The 27,963-nt window shown below is 43.9% G+C and overlaps 1 protein-coding gene across 7 annotated transcripts in view; it reads left to right on the plus strand.

Moving 5' to 3' along the window:
* Window positions 1-27,963, plus strand: part of MATN2 (matrilin 2) — a 141,109-nt gene that overhangs the window by 46,040 nt on the left and 67,106 nt on the right. For 4 of the 7 annotated variants that reach the window (XM_023648748.2, XM_023648746.2, XM_023648747.2 and 1 more), the window contains exons 3-4: window positions 8,678-9,247; window positions 18,130-18,252. In XM_023648748.2, the coding sequence (XP_023504516.1) occupies window positions 8,678-9,247; window positions 18,130-18,252 (693 nt within the window). The remainder of the gene's footprint in view (window positions 1-8,677; window positions 9,248-18,129; window positions 18,253-27,963) is intronic. The other 3 variants (XM_023648749.2, XM_070221596.1, XM_070221597.1) reach the window with 1 other exon arrangement.

Raw genomic sequence — 27,963 nt, forward strand, 5'->3', positions numbered from 1 at the left:
CTTAACAGCTGCCAAATCCAGCTATTGTGACTGATCAATGAAACTCACCAAAATATTCATTTATGGGAAAGTTCTGCTACAAAGAGAGGAAGAATAAGCTGCATTTCTTGGGCAGTCTCTCTGTTCTCCAAGGCTGGGAAAGCCGTTGGTGAGATGATTAGGGCATTAAGGTCAGGAGGCACCTAATGGGAGGGATCAGAAAGTGTTCTGTTGGCAAGTGGGTTTCATGCCCCAAGCCCCCGCCAGGCACCAGGGGGCGGAAACTTGGGGTGCTGTGTTGAGAGGAATACTGTGGTTGGACTTTGATTCTGAGGCTGGATTTATTAGGGGGCATCTCACAGGTGCTGGGGCTCAGGGCCTTGGGGGCGACGTGCAAGGCTTGTGATTTGTGATCCTGGCTCCAGATTTTATCATGTGACCGGCTGTCAATCCAGCTGTCTCCTTTCCTGCGGTTTATACAGTTGATTTTTTGAGCCTTACATGCAGGGCTTCACATTTATACCAATTAGATTTCATCTTATTAGTTTTGACTTATTATTCCAGACCTCAGAAATCCCTTCTGGTCCTGACTCTGTTATTCGGTTTATTGGCGATTCCTCCCAGCATCGTATGTAGTTGTGCAGGGAGAACTACAAGTGCGCCCAGAATTTGGAAAAATGTTTGGAAAACGTTACCAAGTCAGGAATGATTTGTTAATGAGTCCAAGATATGTCTTAGATCCCATTAGGAAGTCCAGGGTGTCTCCTTAATACAATATGATCAAGTTTTCAGGGTACTCCCTGGTGGTTCTTTAGGGAGATGTGAGTAGAGCATGACAGATTCAAAGAAAGCCATAGCTCACCCACTGCATTGTAAAATGTCTGCTGTGAGGTAGTGCAGCAGCCGGCGACTGACTAATAAGGGAATTGGAGAGGGAAGAAGTGATAGTCGCCCTGGCCCAGGACCATGGTGCCCCAATCAATTGCCCTAAATACAGGAGAGTTGCAGGTTAAGTTGCACTGGGGGCAAAAATCTGATAATCCAATCTGCCTCTGAAATATCCATGAAGTCACCTGTCAGTTCTGAGAGTCTGGAGGCACATGGGGATAGAACCACATGAGGTGGCTGCAGGGGCCACGGCTCAGGCATCTGTGGGCCTGGGCTCATCATGGCAGTGGGTAGGATCTCAGTGCTGTGTTACGTGGTAGTCTCTTCTCTCAGTCTGTCTTCTCTCTGCCTGTCTTTCTTTAACAAAGTCACATAGTTCAATTCACATAAATCAAATGCTTATGGGATGCGATTTCCCTGACTTCTGATGTGCTGTGTTATATTCTTATAATGGAGGATACATACCACTTTTACAGTTTGAAGAGACTATTTCTTACGATCTTTCCATTTCGTTTGCTTTGACTCCATGCCCACCAGCAGCCCTCCGTCATAAACGTGGCTTTGTCTGGAAGTTCGTGCGCAGACTATTGATATGGCCAGCCTTGTCTGCCCACCCTTCTTATTTCTCATTGAAAAGTAATAAGTTATCACTAATAATCAGACAATGTATCATAAGTATGATTAGCTAATTTACCTTTATTCAGTTTCTTAGAAATGGCAAAGTTAAGTACTTCAGCCTTTGTTGCAGAGCGCAAGGCTCTAAAACCAGGTTGGCAAAATGATTCCATTTTATTGTCTTTAGGCTCTTGGAGTGCCATGTTGAAAGGATGCTGGGGCGGAGTCCAGGCTGAGTGAGAGAGGCCAGAATTGAATAGTAATGTTTACCAAGGTTGAGGAAAAAAAGGCATGCTAGGCCCGCCCTCGAACCTGGGTGCTAGTCAGAGAGAGAGTCAGAGAGACTAGCCGAGAGATAGCCATCCTCCCTCCCTCCCTCCTTCTCTCTCTCTCTCTGAGCGCTCTATTTATCTTTTTAGTCTGCCTATTTCATTGTATGCTATTACGGTTTGTCTGTATGCCTACCTTTCACAACTGGGAGTCTTCCCTTCACCGTATTCACAGAGCCTGATACACAATAGGTACTAAATATCTGTTGAGTGACTGGCTCTACCTAACTGTTCCACACATGTGGAATCTGCATTTCTTCCTCAGTAGAGTCAACCATTTGCCTTGCTGAGATCCAAACTATAGACTTCCCCTGATTCTCTTGATCTATCCCATCTAAGAATAAAAAAAATAAGTTGTGCATGCCCTTCCCCCCCCTCCTTTTTTTTTTAAGGTTTTATTTTTCTTTTTTCTCCCCAAAGCCCACCAGTACATAGTTGTATATTTTTAGTTGTGGGTCCTTCTAGTTGTGGCATGTGGGATGCCGCCTCAGCATAGCTTGATGAGCGGTGCCATGTCTGTGCCCAGGATCTGAACTGGTGAAGCCCTGGGCCGCCAAGGTGGAGCGCGCGAACTTAACCACTCGGCCACGGGGCCGGCCCCCTCCCCTTTCTTAAACTGCTAGCTCATAATGATCACGATTCTCTTTCTGTCTCTGTAACCATAAAACAGCTGTCATTTTCCTCCCCAGTGAAGCTTTGAAACTCTTGGTGAGCTGGTTTTGGTCTCTGTCCCTTTATGAAGTTTCAATCATGTTTAACAGTGTTTCTGGTCACTCTTAGGGAATTAAAAGCCCTCTGGTTATTCCTAGTTACGAGAACAGTCTCAGTTCTTGGCTCACTCCCGCTTTCTCCACCATTACTCCTGTCATAAGTCTTGGTGATTTCAGTATCCACCTGAATGATCCCTCAATAGCATTGACTTCCTTTTCTCCAATTTTCTTGTCCTCCACCATATCTCAGCCACGTACCCCTCTTCCCATACTCCTGACCCTGGGGTTTCAGTAACTGCAGTCCCTTCATAATCTCAATTTAAACCCCTATTTTCCCTGCTCCCTGCTTCTAGTATTCCAGCTTCAACGATCTCTGCCCTTAGCTGGACTTTGATTTAATCTTGTGACCGTTTCTCTGTCCTTCACCCCCTCATTTCCTCTATTCCCGGCTCCCCCAGTTTAATTCCATAGGAACTCATTACAGTCACTCTGTCATTCTCTGAGTCATCATTCTCACTTGGCTAAATGATATCCGTGGTTAAAGCCACCTTTTGCCTGCTTTCCTCACGTACCTGTGCAGCTGAGTGTAGCTGGAGCAAGACACACAACCGCGTTGACTGACCTCCCTTCAATTCCATGATCCCCACCCTCAAGTCGGCCTTCATGCCACCCAGAAATCATACTCTACTTCCCTAGTCCTTTCCCTCTTGCACTGTCCTAGAAACTGTTACATTTTTTCACTTGTATCATTCAATTTTTCACAGTTCTCTTTTCAAGTGCCCATAAACCATCTGCTTGTGGGAACTTTGCTGGGAATTGTTATGAAGCGTCACATTTTCTGAAATCCATTTCTCTCCCTCACCCCACCCTGAGCATTGGCCCATTGTCCAGACCATATGCCTCTTTTTCCCCACAGTCTCTCAAAGATCGATGACCTCGGCTCTCCGTCACACCTGCCCCATCCTTCAGTCTCCCACCGGCCTTGCTCCTACTGAGCTCTCAATAAGCGCTTGGCAAGGGAACAAGAATGGGAACAACCAGCAGCCTGATTTACTGGGCTGCTGCCATTCAGGGAGGCAAGCATCTGTTTTCATCATTTTATTAAATAAAAAAAAATACAAATAGGCATTTAGCAAGGGAGAAGCACTTGGCAGGAGGCAGGCAAGATTGGGCCACAGCTTTCAGGCCCTGATTCCAGGGAAGGAAAAACTGATCCAGAGAGCCGGTGCAGTCCTGGTGCGTCTTGAGCATGTGGGGAACAGCAGGTCTAAAAGGACAAAATCCTCTCTGAGCATTGCTTGGTGGTCAAGAGCGTGGGCTACAGAGCCAGACAAGATGGGTTCAGATCCCGGCTCCTCTGCTCCCTAAGTATGAGACCCTGGGCTAGTTGTCCAACCTTTCTTGACTCACTATCCTCCTCTGTAAAATGGGTATAGTAACAGTACCTACTCCCCAAGGGGGATGTGAAGAATAAATAAGCCAACACATGTAAAATACTCAGAACAAGGCCTGGTACTTATTAGGTGCTCAAAAATTGTAGATATAAATTATTATTATTATATTCTCTTTTGAGTCTCACAATAGCCCTGAGAGGTATTATTATCCCCATTTTACAGAAGAAGAGACTAAGGGTCAAAGAGGTTAAGGAGAGGCTTAAGACCACACAGACAGAAAGTGGGCAAGGCTGGCCTTGCACTGAGATCACAGGACTCTACTGCTGTTTTACTGAGCGTTTCAGAGCCCCTTTCAGTCTCCAGATGAAATGATTTTACCCTCATCGTAGAGATTCACATCCTTTCCTTCTCCAAACATGCTCTGACCTTCCCAGGCAGATGGCACCAAATATTTACCATACAATTACACGGCCATGATTGAATTTAGCCGGAGCAAGGGAGGCTGATTAGCAACAAGTCTATAACCCCGAGAGGAGGAAATCATTCTGAGGTTGCACACTATAATCCTGCAGGGGTGGGAATGTTGCTGAAAATTGTCCTGGCTCAGGTTCGCCCTCTCTGCAAGGCGTTTGCCCAATACATGGGCTTTAGAGTCAAGATGGCAGTACTGGAAGTGCTGTTGACAAAGTCCAGACCATGACTTTATGGTTCGAGGGATGACATTTTATGATGTGCCCACAAACTCTTTTCCAACTGCTGTTGAAAGTCCTGTCGTGAAGGACTAGAAGGAAGATCGTGTGTATTCTTCTCTCAGGCTAAGGAGACAGGGATGCCATTTATCAGAATCAGTGTGTAAGAGGAACACACCTAGAAGAGAGTCCATTTTCTGGAAAGACCTCTTGGCAGTTCCCATGTGGAGAATAGTTCAAAATGCCCCCATGTGTTTGCAAAACTCATATTGCAATGCCAGCTCTATTGAGAATTTTCCAAGGCACCAGTATGTTCCCAGGTCTGACCTTAATGAGCCCTGAGATCTCACAGAGGTAGAGTCACCTCTCAGCCTCAGTTTCCTCTTCTGTAAAGTGAGTGACTTGGACTCTATTTAATCCCTCCAGCTCTAAGATTTTATTAGTCTATGAGTCCACGAACCAAAAGTGGCTATGTGCCCTCATAAAATGGCGAAGATTTGGGTTTTAGAATCTGTGTCTCTCATAGCAGGACCCAGACCTGCTCTAGAACTTTTGACTTAGCGGTTTCAACCACCTCCTTGACCCAACTGCTCTGACTCAATCCTTCCACCTGCAGCCTTGCTCCACTACTCAGAATTCCATCTAATTCCACGAACGTGGACTGAAGACTTTCTGTATTCCCGACTGCACAGCTGCAAAGATGAGTGAGATTAGTTTCCCACTTTTGGGAATTCACAGTGATAGTGAGGTCAAGACTTGCCAGAACTTCTTTTCTGCAGAGATCTCTCAGTACCTAAACTAGTGGTTCCCAGAGTCTGGTCCCCGGACCAGAGACTTCACCCAGGAACTTGCTAGAAATGCAAATTTTCAGGCAGCATCCTAGACCTCCAGAATCAGAAACAGAGCCTGGCCCATCACTCTTAGTTTTTAACAAGTCCTCTAGGGAATCGGGGGCGCCTCAAGTTTGAGAACCACGGCACTGGCCCTTTCAAGGATAAGCTGCAAAACTCTGATTCTGAGCTCTCAAGGGACCTGAGGAGACGTCTTGAAGAAAACTCTGTCGCTTGGGCTGACAGCACTCGTTATTTTCAATTCACAATCATGGCTCCCTTGGAAGCTCCAACAACATTTTGGGGTTTGTTTTTTTTTTTTTTTTAAAGATTTTATTATTTCCTTTTTCTCCCCAACACCCCCCGGTACATAGTTGTATATTCTTCGTTGTGGATTCTTCTAGTTGTGGTATGTGGGATGCTGCCTCAGTGTGGCTTGATGAGCAGTGCCATGTCCGCGCCCAGGACTCGAACCAACGAAACACTGGGCCGCCTGCAGCGGAGCGCGCGAACCCAACCACTCGGCCACGGGGCCAGCCCCCATTTTGGGGTTTTTTTTATGGTATTTTTGTAAATGTCCATTTTTTTTGTGGTATTTTTGTAAATGTCCAGGCGTTGTGAAAACTACTCATTTGTTTTGACGGGAACTAATCCAGTTTAAGCACTTAATTCCCCATGGAACTTCCAGGCTTCCCTTTAAATCGATTGCGATGCTTGGTGGGATGTTGACGCCATGACTAAGACCCACAATCAGAATCGCAGTTCCAGCTTCCAAAGACCTCCAGAGGAAGAGAGTGCTCAGAGGGTCAGTCCACTGTCACCCTTCCTCCCTTCCAAGGAGGCTTCATTAATATCCTCCTCCGTGGCGGCGTCTGAGCCTGGTTCCTGTTCTCTTCAGCAGGTGGGCCACATTCTCTCTGCCGCAAGTTCAGACATGAAGGGTGAGGCAGGTGTGGCTCCTCAAGAGGGCCCAGTCTGCGTCCTTGCCCTTGTCTTCTTTCCTGGGACCTGCAAGTCTCTCATCCACTGCTCCAACCAAGGGCCATATGCTAGACCAGAGCACCTTCATGAAAATTAGAAAAAGGCACCCCCTCTGGCTGCCTCTCAGGGTGGGTGCAGCCCTTGGAGCTCAGGGCTCGGCTGGATTTCAGCCCACTCGCCACCTTGGGCAGGTGCCTGACTGCGGCACAAACTACACAGCCATAAATAGCAGCCTGCTCCTACCCAGGCTGGGCCTGGCAAAAATGAGGGCTGAGCCAGGAGAGAAGTAGGGGCTGATGTCTGCGGAGGAGAGCCTGTATATGCAGCTACTACATGTTGGGGCTTCCCCCATGCTGGGCCCAAGGTTACGCTCTTTACCCTCGTCATTTCCTTAAATTCTCACAACCACCCACTGAGGTGAGTACTAGTGTTGTCTCTGTATAATTTTTCTTTTTCTAAATTATAAAGTATTTTCAACTCTCAGGGCCTCCATTTTCTCATCTTTCCAATGGGTATGATACTCTTAGCTCTTTTCTCAAGAGCTTGTTCTGAAAATCAAATGAGACCATAGTGATGAAAGCTCTCTGGAAAAAAGGTTTTAAAACAGCCTACAAATGTCAGGTTTAATATTGATCTTATCCCTGGGTCATCAAAGGTGGTTTCTGTGGGTTCTAGTTTGAGAAACTCACCTTAAATTCACACAGCCCCCAGTGTTAGATGTGAATGCCACAGAAGGTAGGTTTCCCACCAGGGTACTGGCATATGGGGGTGCTTCCTCCCTTAAAATCGTTAGACTTGTGAAGCTGCTGTGGATGAGGTGTGTGTGCAGGCGCTCAGGGGCGAGTCATGGCCTGGCAAGCCAGCCTGGACGGGATGACCTCATGGGCCTTTCCCACTTCTCATTTTGATGACTGGATTCACTGTTTCGTTTTTGGCTTTCTCTCTCTTTTGTGCAGCTGTGATGATTGGGATTTAGGGCAAGCATTTGGGATCCCTTTCTAATTCCTGTCAAATCCAGATTTAGCTGCAAAGTCTGTGAAAGGGACAGGGGAAGAGAGGAGAGGGGAGGAGGGACCTGCCCTGGCTGGAGGCAGTAGCTCAGAACCTCTGAGAGAGTCCAACAGGAACACCCAACTTCCACTCTTGGAGGCAGGAGGCCTCTCATCTCATCCAATGTCATCCTCATCCCAGATGTAGAAGGGATGGGTTTCATCTTTGGACTCAAACCTCTTATAACCTTCTTGTTTGGGTGCTTAAGGAATAAGTATGGTGGTTGTAGTGGTAAGAAAGAGACTTAATATTTGCCTTTTTCCAATTTAACAGTGTCCTCTGTTGAAATGTTTCTTGGCTGGGTCCCTTCTCCATTTCCACTATTGCCCCCCTGATTGAGAGTGAGTCCCCTTCTCACGTATTAGTGCAACAATGGTCTGGATCATCCACCTTGCAAACCACTGCCACACTCAGTTGATTTTTTATTATATAACTTCCCTACAGGAGAGATGTTACATAATATGATGCTAGTTTTATTGTGCACATCACCTGTGGCATCACATACAGATTTCTCAGTCTGAATTTAAAGGCCTTTTATAAGCAGCTTCCAGCTACCCCTTCAACCTAATTTCTATCTGCAACTCCTGGCAGTTCCTTCATCACTTATTCTGTTGTCCACCGCTTGGGCTGTTGTTGATGCGTCCCTCTCAATTTGTTTCTTCTCTCAGTCCAAACACTATGCATCTGTAAAGCCAGCTCATGTCCCATCTCCTTGTCCCCAGCCCACTAATGTCTCTGTCCTCTGAACATCTAGTGCCAGCACCACACATTTTCTTACTAGTTATTCTTTCATTTGTTCCATTAGTTAAGTCTCCCCAGGTAGACTGTAAGCTCCTTGACATTGGTCCCTATCCTAAGCTTCTTCCATATTCTCTGTAGTATCCAGCTAAGCTTATGTGGGATGCAGTAAATAATAAAGTCATTTTGACCCTGATCAGGTGTTTGCCCACCTAAAAACTGCATTGATGACTTTCTAGAAACTGAAGTGTTCATTTATCTTGTGATAAGAAATAGTATCTGTTTGTAGCCAATACTCCTGATCACTCAGTCATGCACGTATGTACCCTTATGACTTTCCTGAGTGGGGAAGAAAAACTGCTGAAGATTGGAGGTTTGACAGGTAATCCCCAGCCCTAGGATTTCCAACAACAGTCAACCTGCACTGGGTCCTTTACATTCTTATAATGTGTTTGACCTCTCCTCTTTCCCCAGAGAGCTCCTGTGAGAATAAGCGGGCAGACGTGGTCTTCATCATTGACAGCTCCCGCAGTGTCAACACCCACGATTATGCAAAGGTCAAGGAGTTCATTGTGGACATCTTGCAATTCTTGGACATTGGCCCGGATGTCACCCGAGTGGGTCTACTCCAATATGGCAGCACCGTCAAGAACGAGTTCTCACTCAAGACCTTCAAGAGGAAGTCTGAAGTGGAGCGTGCTGTCAAGAGGATGAGGCACCTGTCCACAGGCACCATGACAGGGCTAGCCATCCAGTATGCCCTGAACATCGCATTCTCAGAAGCAGAAGGGGCCCGGCCCCTGAGGGAGAATGTGCCACGGGTCATAATGATCGTGACAGATGGGAGGCCACAGGACTCAGTGGCTGAGGTGGCTGCAAAGGCACGGGACACAGGCATCCTGATCTTTGCCATTGGCGTGGGCCAGGTGGACTTCAACACACTGAAGGCCATTGGGAGCGAGCCCCACGAGGACCATGTCTTCCTAGTGGCCAACTTCAGCCAGATGGAGTCACTGACCTCAGTGTTCCAGAACAAGTTGTGCAGTAAGTCCTGCTCCTCTGTGGCTCTACTAGGGGAATCATTAGGATTCATTCATTCATCTTCCAGTGTTCATTCTGTGCTATCTCATCCCAGGAACTATACTGGCAAGGGGTGTTCAGTAAAGGCCAAGATAGACATGGTGTTCTCTTGAGGCTTACACTCTGGCCAAGCAGACAGATAGTAAGCATACAATTACATAATAAGTAAGTAACTGCAGTTGTAACAGTGTAATGGAGGAAAAATTCAGAGCAGGACCTGACGTAGGCCGGGGTGCTGGGGGAGATTTCCCTGGGGAAGGGACATTTAAACCCAAAGTGCAGAATGAGTAAGAGTAGATAGGTGAATTTTTCTCCAGCACATGGAACTGCCCTGGCTTTCCCTAAGTTAGAATTCATGAGTTGGAGTAGGGATGGGAATGGGAGGGCAAAAATAAGAACATAATTTCTCCTTGGATGGTGTGGAGTACCAAGCGTTTTGACCCCACTGTGGTGCTAGCAGTAGGTGTTTTCTCAACTGACAAAGAGGCCCAGTGTACAAGGAGGACCAAGATGTGGTCCTGGTGCCTTCCCACTGTTAAGATGGCAAGTGCCCCCCATCCCTTCTTCAAGGTAATGACTCCCCAAGACCTTAAGCTGCATTCTACTTTAAGGGTTTTCTTCCCTTTCTTGCTTTCTAACCCTACTCTCCACAAGCCTTCCCTCTCCCTTCCTTCCCAGCCTCCTCCCAGTTACCTCCAAGCCAAGCTCCTGCCTCAACTTTTTTTTTATGGCGGTAACATTGGTTTATAACATTATGTAAATTTCAGGTGTACCTCATTAGATTTCAATTCCTGTGTAGATTATATCATGTTTACCACTCAAAGACTAATTAAAATCCATCACCACACACATGTGCCTAATGCCTCAGCTTTTTCCAGAAGGCCAACTTGCTTTCTCCCCGGTTTCTTGCTTCTGCTGCTGTCTTCTCGTCCTTTCCTCCTCCTGGAGGGAAGGGGCCGAGGGTGCCAACCCAGGCTCCACTCTGGTCCCTGGAAACTGGAAATGTGCCTCCTGACCTGGTAAACAGTGTCCAGTCCTGCCTTGCCCATTGGTCCCTGTCACCCCAACTGCCATGCTTCTTTGATGGAAAAACAAAAGGAAACATCTATTTTGAAATGACTAGTATTTCCATGGAGTATGAGTGAAGAATGAGCTTAAGGACTGGACTCATCTCCAGTTCTCCAGGAGCAAGAACCTGCCTCTCTGGGGCCCTGAGAAACCATTCTCAGTAGGTGGCAAAGCCTAGGTGCCCCCCACTGAAGCCTCAGGGAGGAAGAACCATGTGTTTTTGATGTGTCTTTTTTAAAAAAATCCCCTGCTGAGAACTAACCTCACAAAGCGGAGATCCCATTGTTTCTTGACTCCAAAATCAAAAGATTTACTTAAAAAAATCAATGCCATGAAGGAAAAAGAAACTTTCTCTGCAATGTCACTTGGAAAATGTTCAGAAGTGCCATTTCCCCTGGCGCCACACAGGGCTGTGTTATTGTGGTATGCCATGGCCTCAGTCACCTGGAAAACTTCAACCAGTACACGCACTGCAAACATTTTCAAGGTTTATGACTTTAAATGACTTCTGCAGAATTTTTGTTCCCCTTTGCCTGGAAATATTAAAAAAGAAATTGGTTCCGTAATAGTTTTGACGGGTTTATTCATTTGTCTTGGAAAATGTTAACGGAGGAGTTCTTTTATAAGCACTCTGGATTTATCAGCAAATGGAAAGGTAATATGATGAGGCCGAGGATGTGGACTTGTCCATAGAAGAAACTTCTCTGTGCTTTATGGTCAGGCAGCAAAATTAAAAGGCAGTTTGGATTTTTCTTCTCTTTGCTGTAATCTGGAAGCTCTAAGAAAACCTCGGTATTATGCCATTCTTTCGTTTGTTAGTGTGGCCTGAGAACCAAATCCACCCCCTGACGCCCTCCCACGAGACCACCTCCTCTCTCACCACCTCACAGGGTTCTGCTGAGCAGCCTCCTCAACCCAACCGTCTTGAAAGGTTGAGGAGTCCCCAGGGCCTCTTTATCAGCTGTGCCGTAAAGATCGCAATAACTAACATTTACAAAGCACTTTCTCTTATGTTTTCGCATGTGGTCCTCACTAAAATCTGGGGAGGCAAGGCAGTACTATCCTCCCTCTTTACAGGTTAGTAAACTTGCTGAGTGAATCCCCCAGGACAAACAGCCAGGAGATAGTGGGTTCTGCTGCCAAAGCTCTTGCTCATTTCATGCCTCCGCACGTCGGGAGTTATAAATTCCTCCTTTAAGGTAAACCATTTTCTGGTGGCGACCTCCACAGTCAGGCCCTGCTCAGGAAACCAGCGTTGAGGTTGACATTAACCTCAGAGTTTGACAGGGGGCCTTTGTACAGTGGGGAGTAGCAGACTGGGGTCTCAGCGACCCTACCTGCCAGCTGTGTGCTGCTGAGCAGATCTGTAAAATGGGGGTTTTACCTGCAAAGGGGAGATGTATGAATGTATGAACAGGCGTTATAAACTGTAGAGCCCTATTCAGTGTGCACAGTGCTGTGTATGATTAGTCAAATACATGGAGGACCAGCAGGCTAGGCAGATGTCCTGTTGTGATCTGTACTTCATTTATCAGACAACAATGATGAGCGTCTTCCAAGTCGCAGATGACATCGCTGAGGTTTTGGAAGTCTCGTTTGTTCCTTAAACGTTTATTGAGCTACACTCTGATAATAACAGCTAATTTTGTCCTGGGCAAAGTACTTTCCACACATGATTTCATTTAATGCTTATAAAAACCCAATGAGGCAGTATGACTGTTATCCCCGTTTTACAGAAGTGGAAAGTGAGGCTTACGAAGGATAAGCAACTTCAAGTCACAGAGTTGGAGATTCAGACTGCAGCCTCTCTGGCTCCACAGCTCTTACCCTCCACATGCCAAGGCCTGAGGGTTCCAGGCTGGTAGAAAGATGCTCTCATCACAGAGAAATGGGATGTTGGCTATAGAAAGTGTATACTTCAGAGGCCTTGGAAAGTCACCTAGCACTGGGGGACCTCTGATCAAAGAATGCCTGGGTCTGCCTAAGGGCTTCAGGAGAAATTTAAAGAGGAGATAATAATAATCACTGACATTTATTGATAGTGATATATACATTTGCTGTTTTGAGCTATTAGCATGTGTTGACTCATTTTATTCACACAACTAACCTATGAAGTAGGTGCTGTTATAATTCCCATTTTACAGAAGAGGAAATTGAGACCTAGAGGTTCAATAATGTGTCCAAGGTGAGACAGTGCTGAGTGGTAGAGTTGAGATGCGAACCCTGGCATTCTGGCTCAGAACTTGCATCTTAACTGCTATGTGCTACACAGACTTGGAAGATGAGTAGGCGTTTACTGGTTAGAGATGTGTAGGAAGGGCAATTGCAGTAAGCCAGGAAAGGAGTGGTATTTTCAATAGTTTTTTCTATTTCATTAAAAAAAAAAAACCCAAACCAAAAAACGATTCCAGATTCTTTGATAATTTTGTGACCTGCTAAGGAGACATGACCCACAGTTTGCAAAATGCTGACGAAGGGCTAGGCGGGGAAGTGGAGGTCATGGTGCAAGTAGGGACGTGACTCCAGAGGGAAGAAGGGCTGAGGCTCCTGTGTGAGGGCTGGGCTGAAAAGTGCTGCTGGAGCTGCAGATTGGAGGAGACAGGCCGTCTCCTTGGGTGATGAGGGCAGGAAACTTTATCATGCCATCAGAAAGAGATTAGGCTCCGGAACCAGACTGCCCTTGAGTGGGAGTCCTGGCTCTGGCTCCCCCTGGCTGTGTGGAGGTGAACTTGGGCACAGCCATGGCTTTATACCCATGGGCAGTGAATTCCCACACCAACCACAGCGAGGGGGGACTCCTGCGGTTGCATTCTTAGGCCACCCCTGAGACCACCAGAGAAACTTGGAGGCCAGGTGTCCTGTGAATTGAGGCCCTGTCTACAAGATGACCAAAACCTACACATCCTGGGGTTTGCCATTTTTGCCACCCAGTGAGAGAGGCCACTGAATTTAGGGGCTGAAAAATGCCTGTCTATCCTGAGCCTTCTGATGACTCATTGTAACCTGGGCAGGGCTGCTTTTAATTAACCTCTTGGTACCTGCTTTATCAGCCTAGCTTGATATTTGAAGCCCTGAGGCTGGCTGTTTCTACTCTAATAGCCCCACGCCACCGAGGCCAGGAATAATTTCAGGCCCTAATAGTATTCCTAAGACACACCTTTTAGCAACCAGCCTGGGCAAAGTCTGCACCTATTGCACCCCTTTGAGGCCCTGTTGTTAAGTGGGAGGCCAGATTAATGTCAATAGCCATTGACTTTACATACCCAGTAACTGTTCTTTTCAAGACCCCAATCAGTCCCACCACTCTTTTGATCCTTCTTTTAGTCATTCAGGCAGTCATGAATAAACATTCATACTTCTTAGTTAAAAAATCCAGTCCTGCCAATGGCTTAGTCTGCTAGTTAGTGATTCCTTCCCCAGAATGCAAAGCCTTGACCCAGTTTCAACCCAGAAGGCCTGAGAAATGAGTCCACTGGCAGGCCAGTGGAGGAGGCAGGACTATCATCTCCCCTTCAATCACACCACAGAGGCCTGTCCCACGGGGACAGCAAGGCACTGGGGCCCAGATACTCTTAGAAAGACCGATCACTCATCCATAACGTTTTACAGAGAAAATTTTTACTCTATCTTAGTAAAAATGTTTGGGATTCTTTTGCTTGAAAGTAATAGAAATTCAACTTTAATTACCTTTTAAGGGTGGATTGTGTTATATGACTCAAAGAAATAAGGAGAGGAGTAATGAATGGCAGTCCTGCTTTCTCTCCATCTCCTCTCTCTGCTTCCCCTTCCTCTCTGGTCCTTGGGCAGAACACTGGCACCCTGTCAGCCCTCCAGATGTACTTGCCTTTGGTTTAAGACCCATTTTTCTCAGTTCTAGTTCCTAAATGCCAAGAAAGGACTCTTATTGTCAAACCTGTACCAATCAATGGCATCAGGAGTGGGGCTACCTCATACCATCAAGTAGCTCCCACAGTTACCACGCATTTGGAGTGAGAAGGAAGGGCAGTTTCTAGAAAAAACGGATACTACACAGGCAAAATAATGTGTCTATACTGAGGTCCTTAGACACCATTCATGCCTTTATTCTACAGATAAAGAAATAAGCCAAAAAGAGCTCCCCAACTTCCTTGACCTTCCATCACTTGTTTGAGGTAGAGGGGAGCTGAAACACAAGTCTTCTGGCTTCGAATCCAGGGCTCTTTCCATTACACCAAGTTACTGTCTCGTCTCCTGATTCCAGTTTCTTTTATGGTACATGGCAAAACAAGCCTTAGTAATGACCTGTCACTCCAAGCCCAATGCAATAGTTTTTTTTTTTTTTCTAAAGATTGGCACCTGAGCTAACAACTGTTGCCGATCTTTTTTCTGCTTTTTCTCCCCAAATACCCCTGGTACATAGTTGTATATTTTAGTTGTGGGTCCTTCTAGTTGTGGCATGTGGGATGCCGCCTCAGCATGACCTAATGAGTGGTGCCATGTCTGCGCCCAGGATCCAAACCGGCAAAACCCTGGGCCACCAAAGCGGAGCGCACCAACTTAACCACCTGGCCACGGGGTCGGCCCCCTGCAGTAGTTCTTTTAATTCTCCCGTTTGACAGGTGAAGAAAGTAGAGTTAGAGAAATTAAGTAATTCATACAAGGTCATAATAATTGGTGAAGCTGAGCTTTAGACTATTTCCAGAAGCCATCCTCTTTACTGCTGTGCTGTCTGCTGCCCAGCAGATATTTCTCTGCCTCACACCTCCTGACTCCGTATGTTATCTGCCACAGTCCCAGTGAGAGGACCAGCACCGGGCTCATCACGTGGGCCTCGCACCAGTGGATAACTGCTGTGCAGCTGGTTGCCTAGACTTTAGACGTCCTTCATCACAGAGGAAAATAGTGACACGCGAGAGTTACTCAGGAACGCCCCCGTGCCCGTGTGTAATTTGACTATAGCAGTTCAGGAAAAGAACAGAGCCTTCCACGGTGCAAAGCAAATGCAAGTTCAAAACAGGGTAATGATTTTTTTCCTCATAAGACTGTCAAAAACTTAATGTTTGATAATCCTGAGTGCTGAAGTTTTGAGGCGTGAGAGTCGTTACTCTCATGCATTGCTGGTGTGAGCCAACTTGCAAGGCAGTTAGGCCACATCTGTTTAAACTAGGACCTGGTCCTCGAGGAACAATTGCACATGTGCTCAAGGAGATGTGTTTGAGAATATTCATCACAGCATTGTGAAAGCAAAAATTTGAGAACTGGGGCCAGCCTGGCAGCGCAGCAGTTAAGTGCGCACGTTCTGCTTGGGCGGCCCGCGGTTCGCCGGTTCAGATCCCGGTGCGGACATAGCACCACTTGGCAAGCCGTGCTGTGGCAGGCGTCCTACATATAAAGCAGAAGAAGATGGGCAAGGATGTTAGCTCAGGGCCAGCCTTCCTCATCAAAAAGAGGAGGATTAGCAGTAGATGTTAGCTCAGAGCTAATCTTCCTCAAAAAAAAAAAAAAAAAAAAAAATTGGGGAACTGCTCAAATGTCGACTGATGGGGAAATGGCTAAATAAAATGAGGACTAGTCATACGACCAATGAATAAAGAAATTGAAAGGAATAAACTAGATCTAATGTATTTGATCAAATCTAAGATATACCATTGATTCTCATTATTCTCAGTAATTATCTTCTATAAAGTTATTCTGAACACTGAATTAGCAAATACTGAACCAATGCTCCTAAGGAAAATACAGAGTTAGGTTCCTGCAAGGCTCTGGTCACAACGTTATTGTCAACTGATCAATACATAATCTTGTTGTATGTGTGTTTCTGTTTAAAGATACTTTATTTAATATATATTGTTGATTCGTTAACATTGGACTCACAGCCAACAATGCTATTCTCGCGGCTGAACTAAATTATCTAACACTCATATTCTCCATAAGTACGTCACAGCCTTCTTACACTAGGAGCACTAGACACATTTCACTAGTACTCCACTTCAGCAAACACTAACACTTTAGCAGTATGCTTGGGGCCATTTTAAACAGCAAAATCACCAACAAAAAGCAGAAAAATGCAAAAAACATGGCACTAAATAGACCTTGGAAAGGACGCTTGTTTACAGTCTGCGAGCTGAAAGAAGGCAGAGCAGCTCCTTGTTCAGCCTCAGCTGGGAGTGTGCACATCAGGCAACTCAAATTTTTCATTCCTCTGAGCATGTCCACAAATGACTATGAAAGCACTATGAGTATTGATTTTAGGGTTACAAATAAATTTTAGCAAGTAGGTGAATTCACAAATGCGGAGTCTGCAAATGATAAGGATCAACTATTTGTATCTTCACCTTTTAACGTTTCACAAATTGGAGTACATCTTAGATTCCATGAAAGATAGTATATATATCAATATAGATAGAATCTGTGATTAATGTTGACTGTAAAACCAAGGTGAAGATCAATATATAGAAGATGAACCCATGTGTATAAAATAAAAGACCACCATGCTTCTCCTTTGCTACATGTAGTTAATGCATATTGAGGATTCCGCTGGGCACTATTCTAAGCACTTTACCATCTTAATTATTTTAACCCTGACAAGGCACTTCTGAGGTAGGTGCTATTTTATCCCCATTTCATACAAAGAGTTTAAGAAAATTGCCCATGGTCGGAAAAACAGATGTTTATTTCACACCAAAGTAAAAATGACTGACTGGATTTAATCTATGAACTTTCCTAACGTTATTTGTATCTTAACAGGAGCTAAAACACAGACTATAATAAACTCAGAACAATCATTCTAAATTGTATTGTTATGAAATAAAGTTTTACTCCTCCAGTTCATTTATTGCCCACCATATTTCTTACTTAGAAGTAAAGAGATCTATACTTAAAATATACCATTGATTTCATCAGTTGCTGAGTCTTCCTAGGCACTGGATTTAATGGGATTGTTTTTAGCTTTTGAAAGCCTCTTTTATTTTAGTTTTGTGAAAACATATCTCTACATGTGGACATCTTTTTTGCTTATGAAAACACTTGTATAACTTGTACTCTATTTATACTGATGCTTATTAATTTTAAATATGTTCAAGTTGCGTTATATTGAGTAAAGTCATAAATTAAGATGTAAGAAACAAGAATTTTTATAAGCTCCAGATAGACTTATGCAAGAATCAATGTGTCTGAAAGCTGAGGTACTTCAGAAACTAAATGCAGAAATATTTTAAAATGAGGCGTGAAGATTATGGAAATATGGAACATATGAATGCATTTTTTACTCCAAATTTTTTTGCATAACACTTTTGCATATCAAAAAAATTACGTTACTCTTGGGACTTATGATCCTGAGAAACTGTTGGTTCTTAACCACATCCTTATTTAACTAATAGCTTTTCCTCCAACCCCGCTGCTGCTTACTGAAAATACACACGTTTACCAAAGCCCCTTCCGGTATCAACAAACTTTCTGCCTACCAGTTGGGGATTATTAATTGAACTGTGAAATTTCTGTTTTTGTAGGTCATTTTGACCTATTTTTAGTTGGATATCAGCAATTTTGTGTGGCTCAGCCTAACATCATTGCCCTTTGACCCTCCATGGCTCTTTATCTATATATTGCTGATGGCATTTATTTAGAACTGTCTTGTCCAATTAGAGGCTGTAAACCCTCTTGAGGGTAGGGACTGCAGCTTGTTTCTCTTTGGATCCTGCTCTGTCTTTCCCAGAGCAGCTCCTGAATAAATGTTTCCAAGTGGATGAAGTTAGAGAAGGCATCATCATTGCCTTAACTTGCTGTCTCTTCCCTTTCAGCGGTCCACATGTGCAGCATCCTGGAGCATAACTGTGCCCACTTCTGCATCAATACCCCTGGCTCATACGTCTGCAGGTGCAAACAAGGGTACATCCTCAGCTCCAATCAGAAGACTTGCAGAAGTAAGATTGCTTTACTGACATATCTGTACCGTCCTCCTTGGCTCTCCTGCTCTCTCTTCTTTTATCTAGGCCCATTTAATTCATCTGTGGCCCCTCACCCAACCAAGTCATCATCTCGCTAAGATTTCGTAACTCGTGTATTTTGTGTTAACCCACTCCCCTCTCTGCCATCGTAGCACCTGGGCCAGAGCTGGGCACATGGTAGGCCATCAGGAAGAGTTTGGAAGATGGTTGGAGGTACCTTTGCAGAATAGCCTCCTTGAATTCATGAGCTGGTGTCCTTTACTTCCAAGCTGTTCTTTAGGGGGAACAGCTAGAGAGCCTTTTCATCCACTGTCTCTATTACCTGGATCCTGAGGAATTGTTTCTGTATTTTATTCTCTCCTTTGAAGCATAGACTTAGGGTGAGTTATCAACATTGGCTGGGAACGATTATACAAGTTCTGTTTTAGAGGTGTGCCAGGATCAGGTTGCTTCGGTGAGGGACACTTTATAGGTTTCCTAAATTAAAAAGGGAAAACAGATATAAAGTGCTAATAAAACTCACATTCTCTTTTTTGGCCAAGCCCCAAAACTAGACAATATATTGACCTTTTAGTGAGCATGAGGTAATCGCCTCTTAGAGGAGAGAATTATCCAGACGGAGTGTTGTACCTATACTTTTTTTTTAAGTTTTAAGTAAAGCCACTGTATTAGCCCATAGACAACCAGGCTACCAAACCAGGCTTCCTCAAGACATGAGGAAGATCGGCCCACAGGAAGGCAAATAAAACTCAGCTGCTCTCACGCGTAGTTCATGCAATGCGTAATTGTTATTATACCGCATGGTAAGCAATTAAACATTAATGGAAAACAGTTTGCACAAATGGCTGTAATTAGTATCATGTTTTTAGAGCCAAACCACATTTTCCTTTCCTCTTCTCGCTTTTCAGTTTTGAGGTTGAGAGTGGTTGGCGAGAGGCCTCTCTGCGCCCCAAGATTAAGTAACATGTGCTTGATCCTCCAGTTCTAGGGCCTGGAGAAGCCCCATGCCCTTGGACTCTGTGAATCCCAGGGGTCTCTCTGTTCTTGGGCTCCTCTCAGGCCCCAGAATCATCCTGATCTTCTGCTTGAACCTCTGACCCTTCTTCAGTTCCCACAATAAAATCACTCACATCAAATACTCATGGGTTTAATAGAATTTACTGGAGAACTGGGGGAGCCCAGGAAAGGTCACCTCACACACTGCTCGGCAAACAACCTAAACATCTTTTTAGACACTCCCCATCCTCTTCAGGAGCTCTCTCTGCCCACTCCTCCCAGCCTCTTCAGGAGCTCTCCCTGCCCAAGGGCCTTCTCTGCAGAGTGCATGGCCTCCCCCCCACCTTGCTAACTCCCTTCCTGCCCTTCCCTTCTTAGGAGCACGAGAAATTCCTCTCCTTGTCTCATGCCCCAGTGACCTGTTGAGATCTGGGCATCTGGTGATGTCCATTTTCCATGGGCTGGCTTAGTCAAGCCAGAGGAATTTTGAGACTAGCAAATAAAAAATAAAAAGTTCTCCCCCTACTGTCATGAGCAAGGCCTTCTCCTCATTCTGGGGTTTGCCCATTCCCGCCTGGTCCCACCTCAAGCCCTGAGCCCCCAGGATCTCCCAAGTGCTGGTCTGGCCTTGGCTCCCTCTTGTCTAGGGCAGAGGGTACAAGGAGTGTGATGCAGAAACTGCCTGGGCTTCAGAAAGGCTGATCGGGGGAGGGGTGAGGAGGCCCAAGTGGAGGAGGCACATGAACCTAGGCAGTGGTTCTCAAGCGTCAGTAACTAAGTATCACCCAGAAGCCAAACCCTGGGTCACCCCCAGAGATTCAGAGTCAACAGGTCTGGGGTAAGGCCCAGGAGTCTGCATTTTCAATGACCTTCTGACATAGATTGCTGCCACACTTTGAGATTCCCTGGTGTCAGGCAGAGAGGGGACAGGAGAGAAGGGTTTCGAGTTAAAGGGGAAGGGAAGGGCTGGAGCCAGGGCTCTGCTGTCCCGCCTGATCCAGCCGTCTAGGCACCGAGAAGCTGTTAAACTACGTTTACTGTCGGTGTCAGACTTAGTTTAATATGTGTAGTCATAAACAGCAGTTCTCTCTCTTTAAGAAAAAAATAATAATAATTCTTTTGCTTGCGTGCCTGAAATTATAGGCCAATGACCTTGTGGAAAGAACAGGGCCTTTATAGTTCACAGACCTGGGTTTGAATTCTAACATTCAGGCTGTGTCTGTCTCACCCTGAGCTGGCTGTTTAAACTCCTTGACTCAACTTCCTCACCCATAAAATGGGAAGGGTGGTGAGACATATCTCATCGGTAAGTCCTTGTTAGCTGTGGTTTTGATCTGGCGGACAGTTAAAGGTTGTGCCAAGGGAAGGCTGGGCCGTACCCTGACCTGTTGATGAGCTGGTTGCAGGGACCTGTCCCTGGCAACACCGAGAGACTCAGTGGGCCTGGAGAGGAATGGGACATGGCCATTTCCATTTGGGGCATATAAGGTGTGCCAGGCAGCATGCAAATGACTGGAAATAAAATAGTGAATAAAACAGCAATGCTCCTGCTCTCCTGGAGCTCACATTCTTGCATGGGAGTAAATCAAATAAACAACCAAGATAATTGCAACCAAAAGTGATTGCAGCCCATGCCCAGCTTGGTGTGCTGCACACGAGGTCGGGCCTAACTGTAGCCACTTATTAAGTGTCTGCCATGTGCCAGGAGCTCTCCTAAGGGCTTTATATCTGTCTCATTTAATTCTGACAATGAGCTCTTAAAGTAGGTTTATCACTTTCATTTTACAGATAAGGTACAAAAAAAAGGTTAGACAATTTATTCAAGGCCATATGACTGGTAATGTGACCAAACCAGAATCCAAATCCTGTTATGTGTGACCTCATATTCCTAGCTCTTAACCACCATTTGATACCGTCACATGATCCTTGAGGGCCCCCAGATGGCAGCAGGGCAACCATGCAAGTGGACAAACTCCTCCAAGCCCAGGACAGGCAGGTTCAAAAACTCACTGATCCCAGGAGAGACTCAGAACTAATTCATCAGGACTAGCATTCAAATGATTGTCATTCCCCCAAGTCCACTACCAACTGCTGTGATAGTGTCATTGTAGAGAATGATTGTGAGAGGGCCTCTTAGATGATCACTTTCAAATACAAACACTCACACACATACACCTTATCCACCATTTTCTATCCATACCCTGCCTGTGTGGAGAGAGGAGACAGACACAGCTAATTCATAGGTTCTTCGAGTGGAAATAGACCTTGGCTATCAGGAATATAACCCAGGAATTCTATTCCTTCCTGGTGTCCCATATGGGTGATGGTGCATGTCCAACCACCATCATGCATCTGGGACTCCAGGTCATTGCAAAGCACTTGCAATCCCACCTTTAGGCAGCCTGGATCAGTGGTTTAGCTGAAATCCTGCTTTCTATAATTCCCACCTTTGATCCTATTTCTGCCATCTGAAGCCACATACCAAAGTCTATTTCCTTTTCCAAGTAAAAAAAGAAAGCCCTTTGATTATTGAAGAGTGTTATCCCGCCCCCCGCCCCCCCCATTAATTTTCTCTTTTTCAGGAGAAGCATAAAGATATCTTTAGGTGACCTGGTTTTGGATCTCATCACTGTCCAGATAACCCTCTTCTGGACACCAGTTGGTCAGTGTCTCGAAATGTGCCCTTTCGTTCAAAGACTACATCAAGCACATTAAATAATCTTACCTTCGAAGTTCTGCCCATGTGAGCAATTTGGAATGTACTGGAAGCCAGCTTTGTGGATTCTTCTGTCCTCCTAAGAGTCTTCTGCATCTGATACCATTGTATGAGATATGTGCAAAAGCGTTAGCATAGTGCCTAGCCCATAGGCCTCAATAGAAGTTCATGTCCTTCTCTTTCCTTATTTAAAAAAAAATAGAGAAAAAAATCCTAATGAAGTGTGCCTGTCTTCACACGTCTATTTCCCTCCACCTTCCCCTCCCCTTGAATTCCTTTCCCACTAACAAGAAAGATCTTTATATTGTTTCCTTTTATTTTTTTAAATAAGGAATTTTTCTTTCCTGTCTCTCTCTTCTCGCATATTTAGTCTATCTGGAAGAATAATGAAAACGCAACATTTAGAAAACTGCACTTGGCAAAAAAAACATGAAGTTTCTCATCCAGTTTTCTCATTTTTTTCTCTCTCAAGAACCATACCAAATGCATTTTACTGCTTTCATTCTTCAGATATGTTCCTAACATTATTTTTCCAAAGCTACATAAGTGGTTTACTAGCTTTCATATTAGAGTTTAGTCAAGGGGCATGATCCAGAAAACCAGTCACATTATTGAAGAGAGAAAAGAAAACTATAACTAACATCCCTCATGAATTTAGATACAAAAATTCTTAAAAACTTATCAAATAGAATCCATGTATATATAATATAATCGAGACTAAATGGGGTTTATCCCAAGAATGCAAGGTTGGTTTAACATTAAAAAATCAATTAATATTGCCAGCCCCATGGTGTAGTGGTTAAGTTCGGCATTCTATGTTTCAGTGGTCCAGGTTCTTGGGTTTGGATCCCGGGTGCAGACCTACACTACTTGGCAGCCATGCTATGGTGGTGACCCACATACAGAATAGAGGAAGATTGGCAACAGATGTTAGTTCAGGGAGTATCTTCCTCGGGGCGGGGGGGGGGGGGTCGATTAATGTAATTCACCATATTAACAGACTAACAAATGAAAAAAACATATGATCATTTCAATAAATGCAGAAAAAGTATTGGACAATACCCAACATTCATTCATGATAAAAATTCTCAGCAAACTAGGAATAAAAGGAAAATTCCTCAACCTGATAAAGGGCATCTATGAAAACACCTACAGTTAACATCATGCTTAAGAATGAAAGACTAAATGCTTTCCTCCTGAAATCAGGAACAAGACAGCATGTCCAGTCTCACCACTTCTATTCAGCATTGTACTGGAGCCTCCAACTGATAGAGTAATGAAATAAAAAGAAATTAGAGAACCGTACAGATTGGAAAGGAAAAAGTAAAACTGTCTTTATTCACAGACTATGTTATTGCTTATGTATAGAAGCTGATGGAATCTTCCAAAAAGCTATTAAATTAATAAATGAATTTAGCAACGTTGCAAGATAAAAAGTCAATACACAATATTATTTGATTGTATTTTTATATACTGGCAACAAAAATCAGAAATTGACATTTTAAAAATACCATTTACAATAGCATTGGAAATATGTAAATTAGGGATAAATTTGACAAAAGATGTTCATGATCTATACACTGAAAAAAGAACAAAAGATTTCTGCAATAAATTAAAGACCTAAATAAATGGAGAGATATACCGTATCATAGAATGGAAGACTTAATATTGCTTAGATGCAATTCTTTCTAAATTGATATATAGAGTCAAAGCAATCCCTGTTAAAATCTTAGTAGACTTTTTTGGGGTAAAACTGACAATCTGATTCTAAAATATGTAAGAAAATGCAAAAAAAAAAACCCCATAGAATAGTCAAATACAGTCGATTCTCCTTAAGCACAGTAGTTACAATTTATAAGTCTCTGTGAACATTGAGCCAGTGATTACTGGATCATGTTCCAAGGGGAAATACAGGGTTAGGTTCCTGCGAGCTTCTGGCTATGACGTTTCATCAATCAATATAAACCTTGTTTTACATAACCTTTCTTTATGTGTGTTTCTGTTTAAAGACAGCTTATTGAGTATATATTGTTGATTCATTAACTTTGAACTCATAGCCAGCAGCACTATGACTTATGCCTGATTGAAGCTCATCTAACACACATCTTTTCTCTGTAAGGCACAGCACAGCCTTCTTGCACTTAGGAACCCTAGACAGCATTCCAGCACTGCTCTTGGGACCCATTTTAAATAGTGAAATCACCAACAAAAAGCAAAAAAATGCAAAAAATATGGCACTAAGGAGGACACAAAAAGAACTCTTGTTTACAGTATGAGAACTCAAACAAGGCAAAAGATCACCTTGTTTGACCTTAGCTGGGAAAGTGTACATCAGGTGACTCAAAGTTTTTACCACTCTGCACACATCCACCAATGGCCACAAAACTCCTGCAAGTATTGATTTTGGATTACAAGTAAATTTTAGCCAGTAGGTGAATTTGAAAATATGGAATCTGCAAAAAAATGAAGATCAACTAAAATTATGAAAAAAATAAAGTTGGGAGATTTAAATTACCTGATTTCAAGGCTAATTATAAAGCAACAGGAATCAAAACAGTGTGGTTTTGGTGTAAAGATGGACATCAATGGAACAGAATATAATCCAGAAATAGACCCATACATATATGGTGGAATGTTTTTTGACTAAGATGCCAAGGCAATTCATGGGGAGAGAATAATGTTATCAACAAATGATGCTGCAACAATTGGATTGTCATGTGCAAATAAATGAACCTTGACGCTTACCTCACACCATATACAAAAATTAATTCAAAATGAATTTTAAATCTAAATGTAAGATGGAAACAATTAAATGTCTAGATGAAAATGTAGGAAAACATTTCGATGACCCTGGGTTTGGTAAGGATTTTTAAAATAGGACAGACGCTAAATATAAAAAAAAACCCTCAATATATTGAACTTTATCAAAATTAAAGCAGTTGCTCTTCAAAATACATTGCTACTAAAATGAAAAGGCAAGCCACAGACTCGGATAAAATATTTGTAAAACATATATCCAACAAAAAACCTTAGAATATATAAAGAATTCTTAGAACTCAATAATAGGAAAATAACCCAGTCAAAATGGACAAAAGATTTGAACAGACACTAAACCAAAGAAGAGATATGGATGGCAAAGAAGCATGTGAAGAGATGCTCAACCTTATTAGTCACTAGGGAAATTCAAATTAAAACCACAATAAGGTACCACTATACTTCCACTAGATTGGGTAAATTTTAAAATATTGACCATACCAAGTGTTGACAAAGTTGGGAACAGGAATTATCATTGTTCCTCATGGGAATGTAAAATGGTTCAACCACTTTGGAAAACAATTTACCAGTTTTTTACAAAGTTAAATATGTACCTACCGTATGACCCAGCCATTCCACTTTTAGGTATTTACCCAAAAGAAATTAAAGTTTATGTCCAAACAAAGATTTGAATGCGAGTGTTCATGACAGCTTTACTTGCAATAGCCCAAAAGTGGAAACAATCCAAATGTCCATCAATAGGTGAATGGATAACAAATGTGGTGTATGCGTACAATGTGAAGAAAGAACTATTGACACATGCAGCAAGCTGGATGAATCTCAGAATAACCATGTTGAATGAAAGGAACCAGACAAAAAAAGAGTACATACTATGTAATCCTATTCACATAAAGTTTTAGAAAATGGTAACTAATCAATGTGACAGAGAGATTAGTGGTTGCCTGGGGCCAGAGGGAAGGGTAAAAAAGGGGCACCAGGAAACTCTGGAGGTTTGGAGGTGATGAATATGTTCCTTATCTAGATTATGGTGATGATATGTTGATACATCAAATTTATCAAATTGTATACTTTAAATATGTGCAGTTTATTGTATGTCATTTATAACTCAATAAAGCTGATATATATATATAGATATATATAGTCAGAATGAGGTAGTTTGGGAAGGTAAGTGGTGCTGAAACAAAAGGTTACAAGAGAAGAGATCAGAGAAAGAGTCATGGACAATCAGGGAAGGCGTTATGGATGAGGGGGGTTTTCTAACAAGTCAAAGAAGAAAAGAAGAGAAATGCATGGTTTGTCATCTTTAGGGGATGCTAAGTAGACCAGACTGCCTGTCTGGAATAGCTTGTTTGGGGCACTGGTGGGGGATGAGGGAAGAAATGTAAGCTGGAGCAAATTATGGAGCAATTTGCTCAAGCTGAATTCCATCAGCAGTCTTTGTGGGTGGGGGCTGAACAGAGGGTGTCAAAGATAAAACCACATTTTAGTAAATTGAGTCGAACAATAATGTATACATGGGATTACAGTTAGGTAGAGAGTGCAGGCAGACATACCGTCCATCCACTCATCCATTTATTCATTCAGTACTTACTGATTCCTCTTCATGAACCAGTCACTCTTATGGGGTGGTAGGAGAAAAATGAGTTTCTCTTATATGTTTGAGACCCAAGCAACTCGGATCTTGGCTTCCCTTGTGCTCTGCATATGCAGGGCAGAATATGAAAGATGCAGTTTGCAGTTCTAATCAGTTCAGTCAATTCAGTGCACGTGTTTCTTATGCCCACAGAATTAATTAGGAGACCGCAGCTATAATCCCCGCCCCAGGGAGGAGCTTATGGCATAGGATGGGGGATGGTGGGTGGGGGATGGAGATAGAATTTAGACTGACAGATACCTTAAGAGAGGAAGCCTGGGTTTGAGGGAAAACTGGTGAATCTGGGAAGGAGCTGACACAAGTAGTGGGTGCAGCCAGAGATGGAGGATTAGAGTTAAAGGAAAATGCATGACTGGATGTGCTTGGTGCTGGTAATTGACCCTGAAAATGGATGCAACCTTGGAGGGAGAAAAGGGGTGTGGAAAGGGAACGTCAGGGTCTGAGCTTTGGGGCAGCCCACAGTCAGAGCGTGGAGCAGGAGGGGAATAGCGAGCCGCCTGCAGCCCGGAGCTTCCCCTCAACCCTGGCTGCTGGGCCCAACATCTTGGAGAGCACTATGTGCAGTTTTCTCACCCTCTGGTTGTACAGGGCACAGGGTTAAAAAAAAAGGGAATCTGGCATGAGTAGAGCCCTATGGGAGACACGGGAGAGCCGAGCTGACTAAATGTGAGTGGAGAAATGCCAGTTGTGGAAGAATTATTACACATCGGGGGAAAATGAGTTTGACCCTCATGCAGCTTCTTCTCTGCTTTCCTGTTTTCCCAATGACCTAGACGAGTGGTTCTCAAAGTGTGGTCCCCCTGACAGCAGCTTCAGCTTTGTGGGGAATCTTGTTAGAAATGCAAATTCCCAGGCCCTACCCTAGACCCCCTGAATCAGGGACTCTGTGGGTGGGGCCGAGGAATGTGTTTTAACAAGCCTCTAGGGGATTCTCATGTAAGCTCAAGTTTTAAAACCACTGACCTGGATGTCTTGAACTAGATCTTTCCCTGGGAGATTCATTCAGTAGGGAGTTTATGTTAAGCATGTGATGATGTGACAGCCGTTGCAAAATTGCAAAGCACTCACATTTATGGTTTTGATCAACCTCATTCGGTCAGATTTACTTATGTTTTAAGGGTTTATTTTGGGGATCCTCCCCTCTTTCTTTTCCCTTCTCTAAAGAAAACCGGAATCTTGTTAGTGAATAGGCGAATTGATTGTAAAAGAATTAAACTGTTGGAGAAAGGGATGCAAGGCACAGCTGGAGTCTGCCTGAAAGAACAGGATTTCTCGATGGCGTTCGGACTGTTTTGTTTCTTCCAGCGCAGAAGCACAAGGCCGATGACTCACATTGACTGTTGAAAACTTTAAACCCAAACTGCAGCTGTCAAAATAAGATTAGTGCTTTCAGACAGGAGGAAAGGGGAGGATGGTCCCCAAAACTCAGGCTTGGGTTTTGCCTGCGTTTGTGGCGCCCTAACTCTGAACGAGATTGCGGGCTGGAGCAGGTGGAAACCCCACTGTTTCCCACTTGAGGGAAATAACAGCCCTAATAATACATTTC

Source organism: Equus caballus, chromosome 9, assembly GCF_041296265.1.
Source record: "Equus caballus isolate H_3958 breed thoroughbred chromosome 9, TB-T2T, whole genome shotgun sequence".
Taxonomy (NCBI): Eukaryota; Metazoa; Chordata; class Mammalia; order Perissodactyla; family Equidae; genus Equus; species Equus caballus.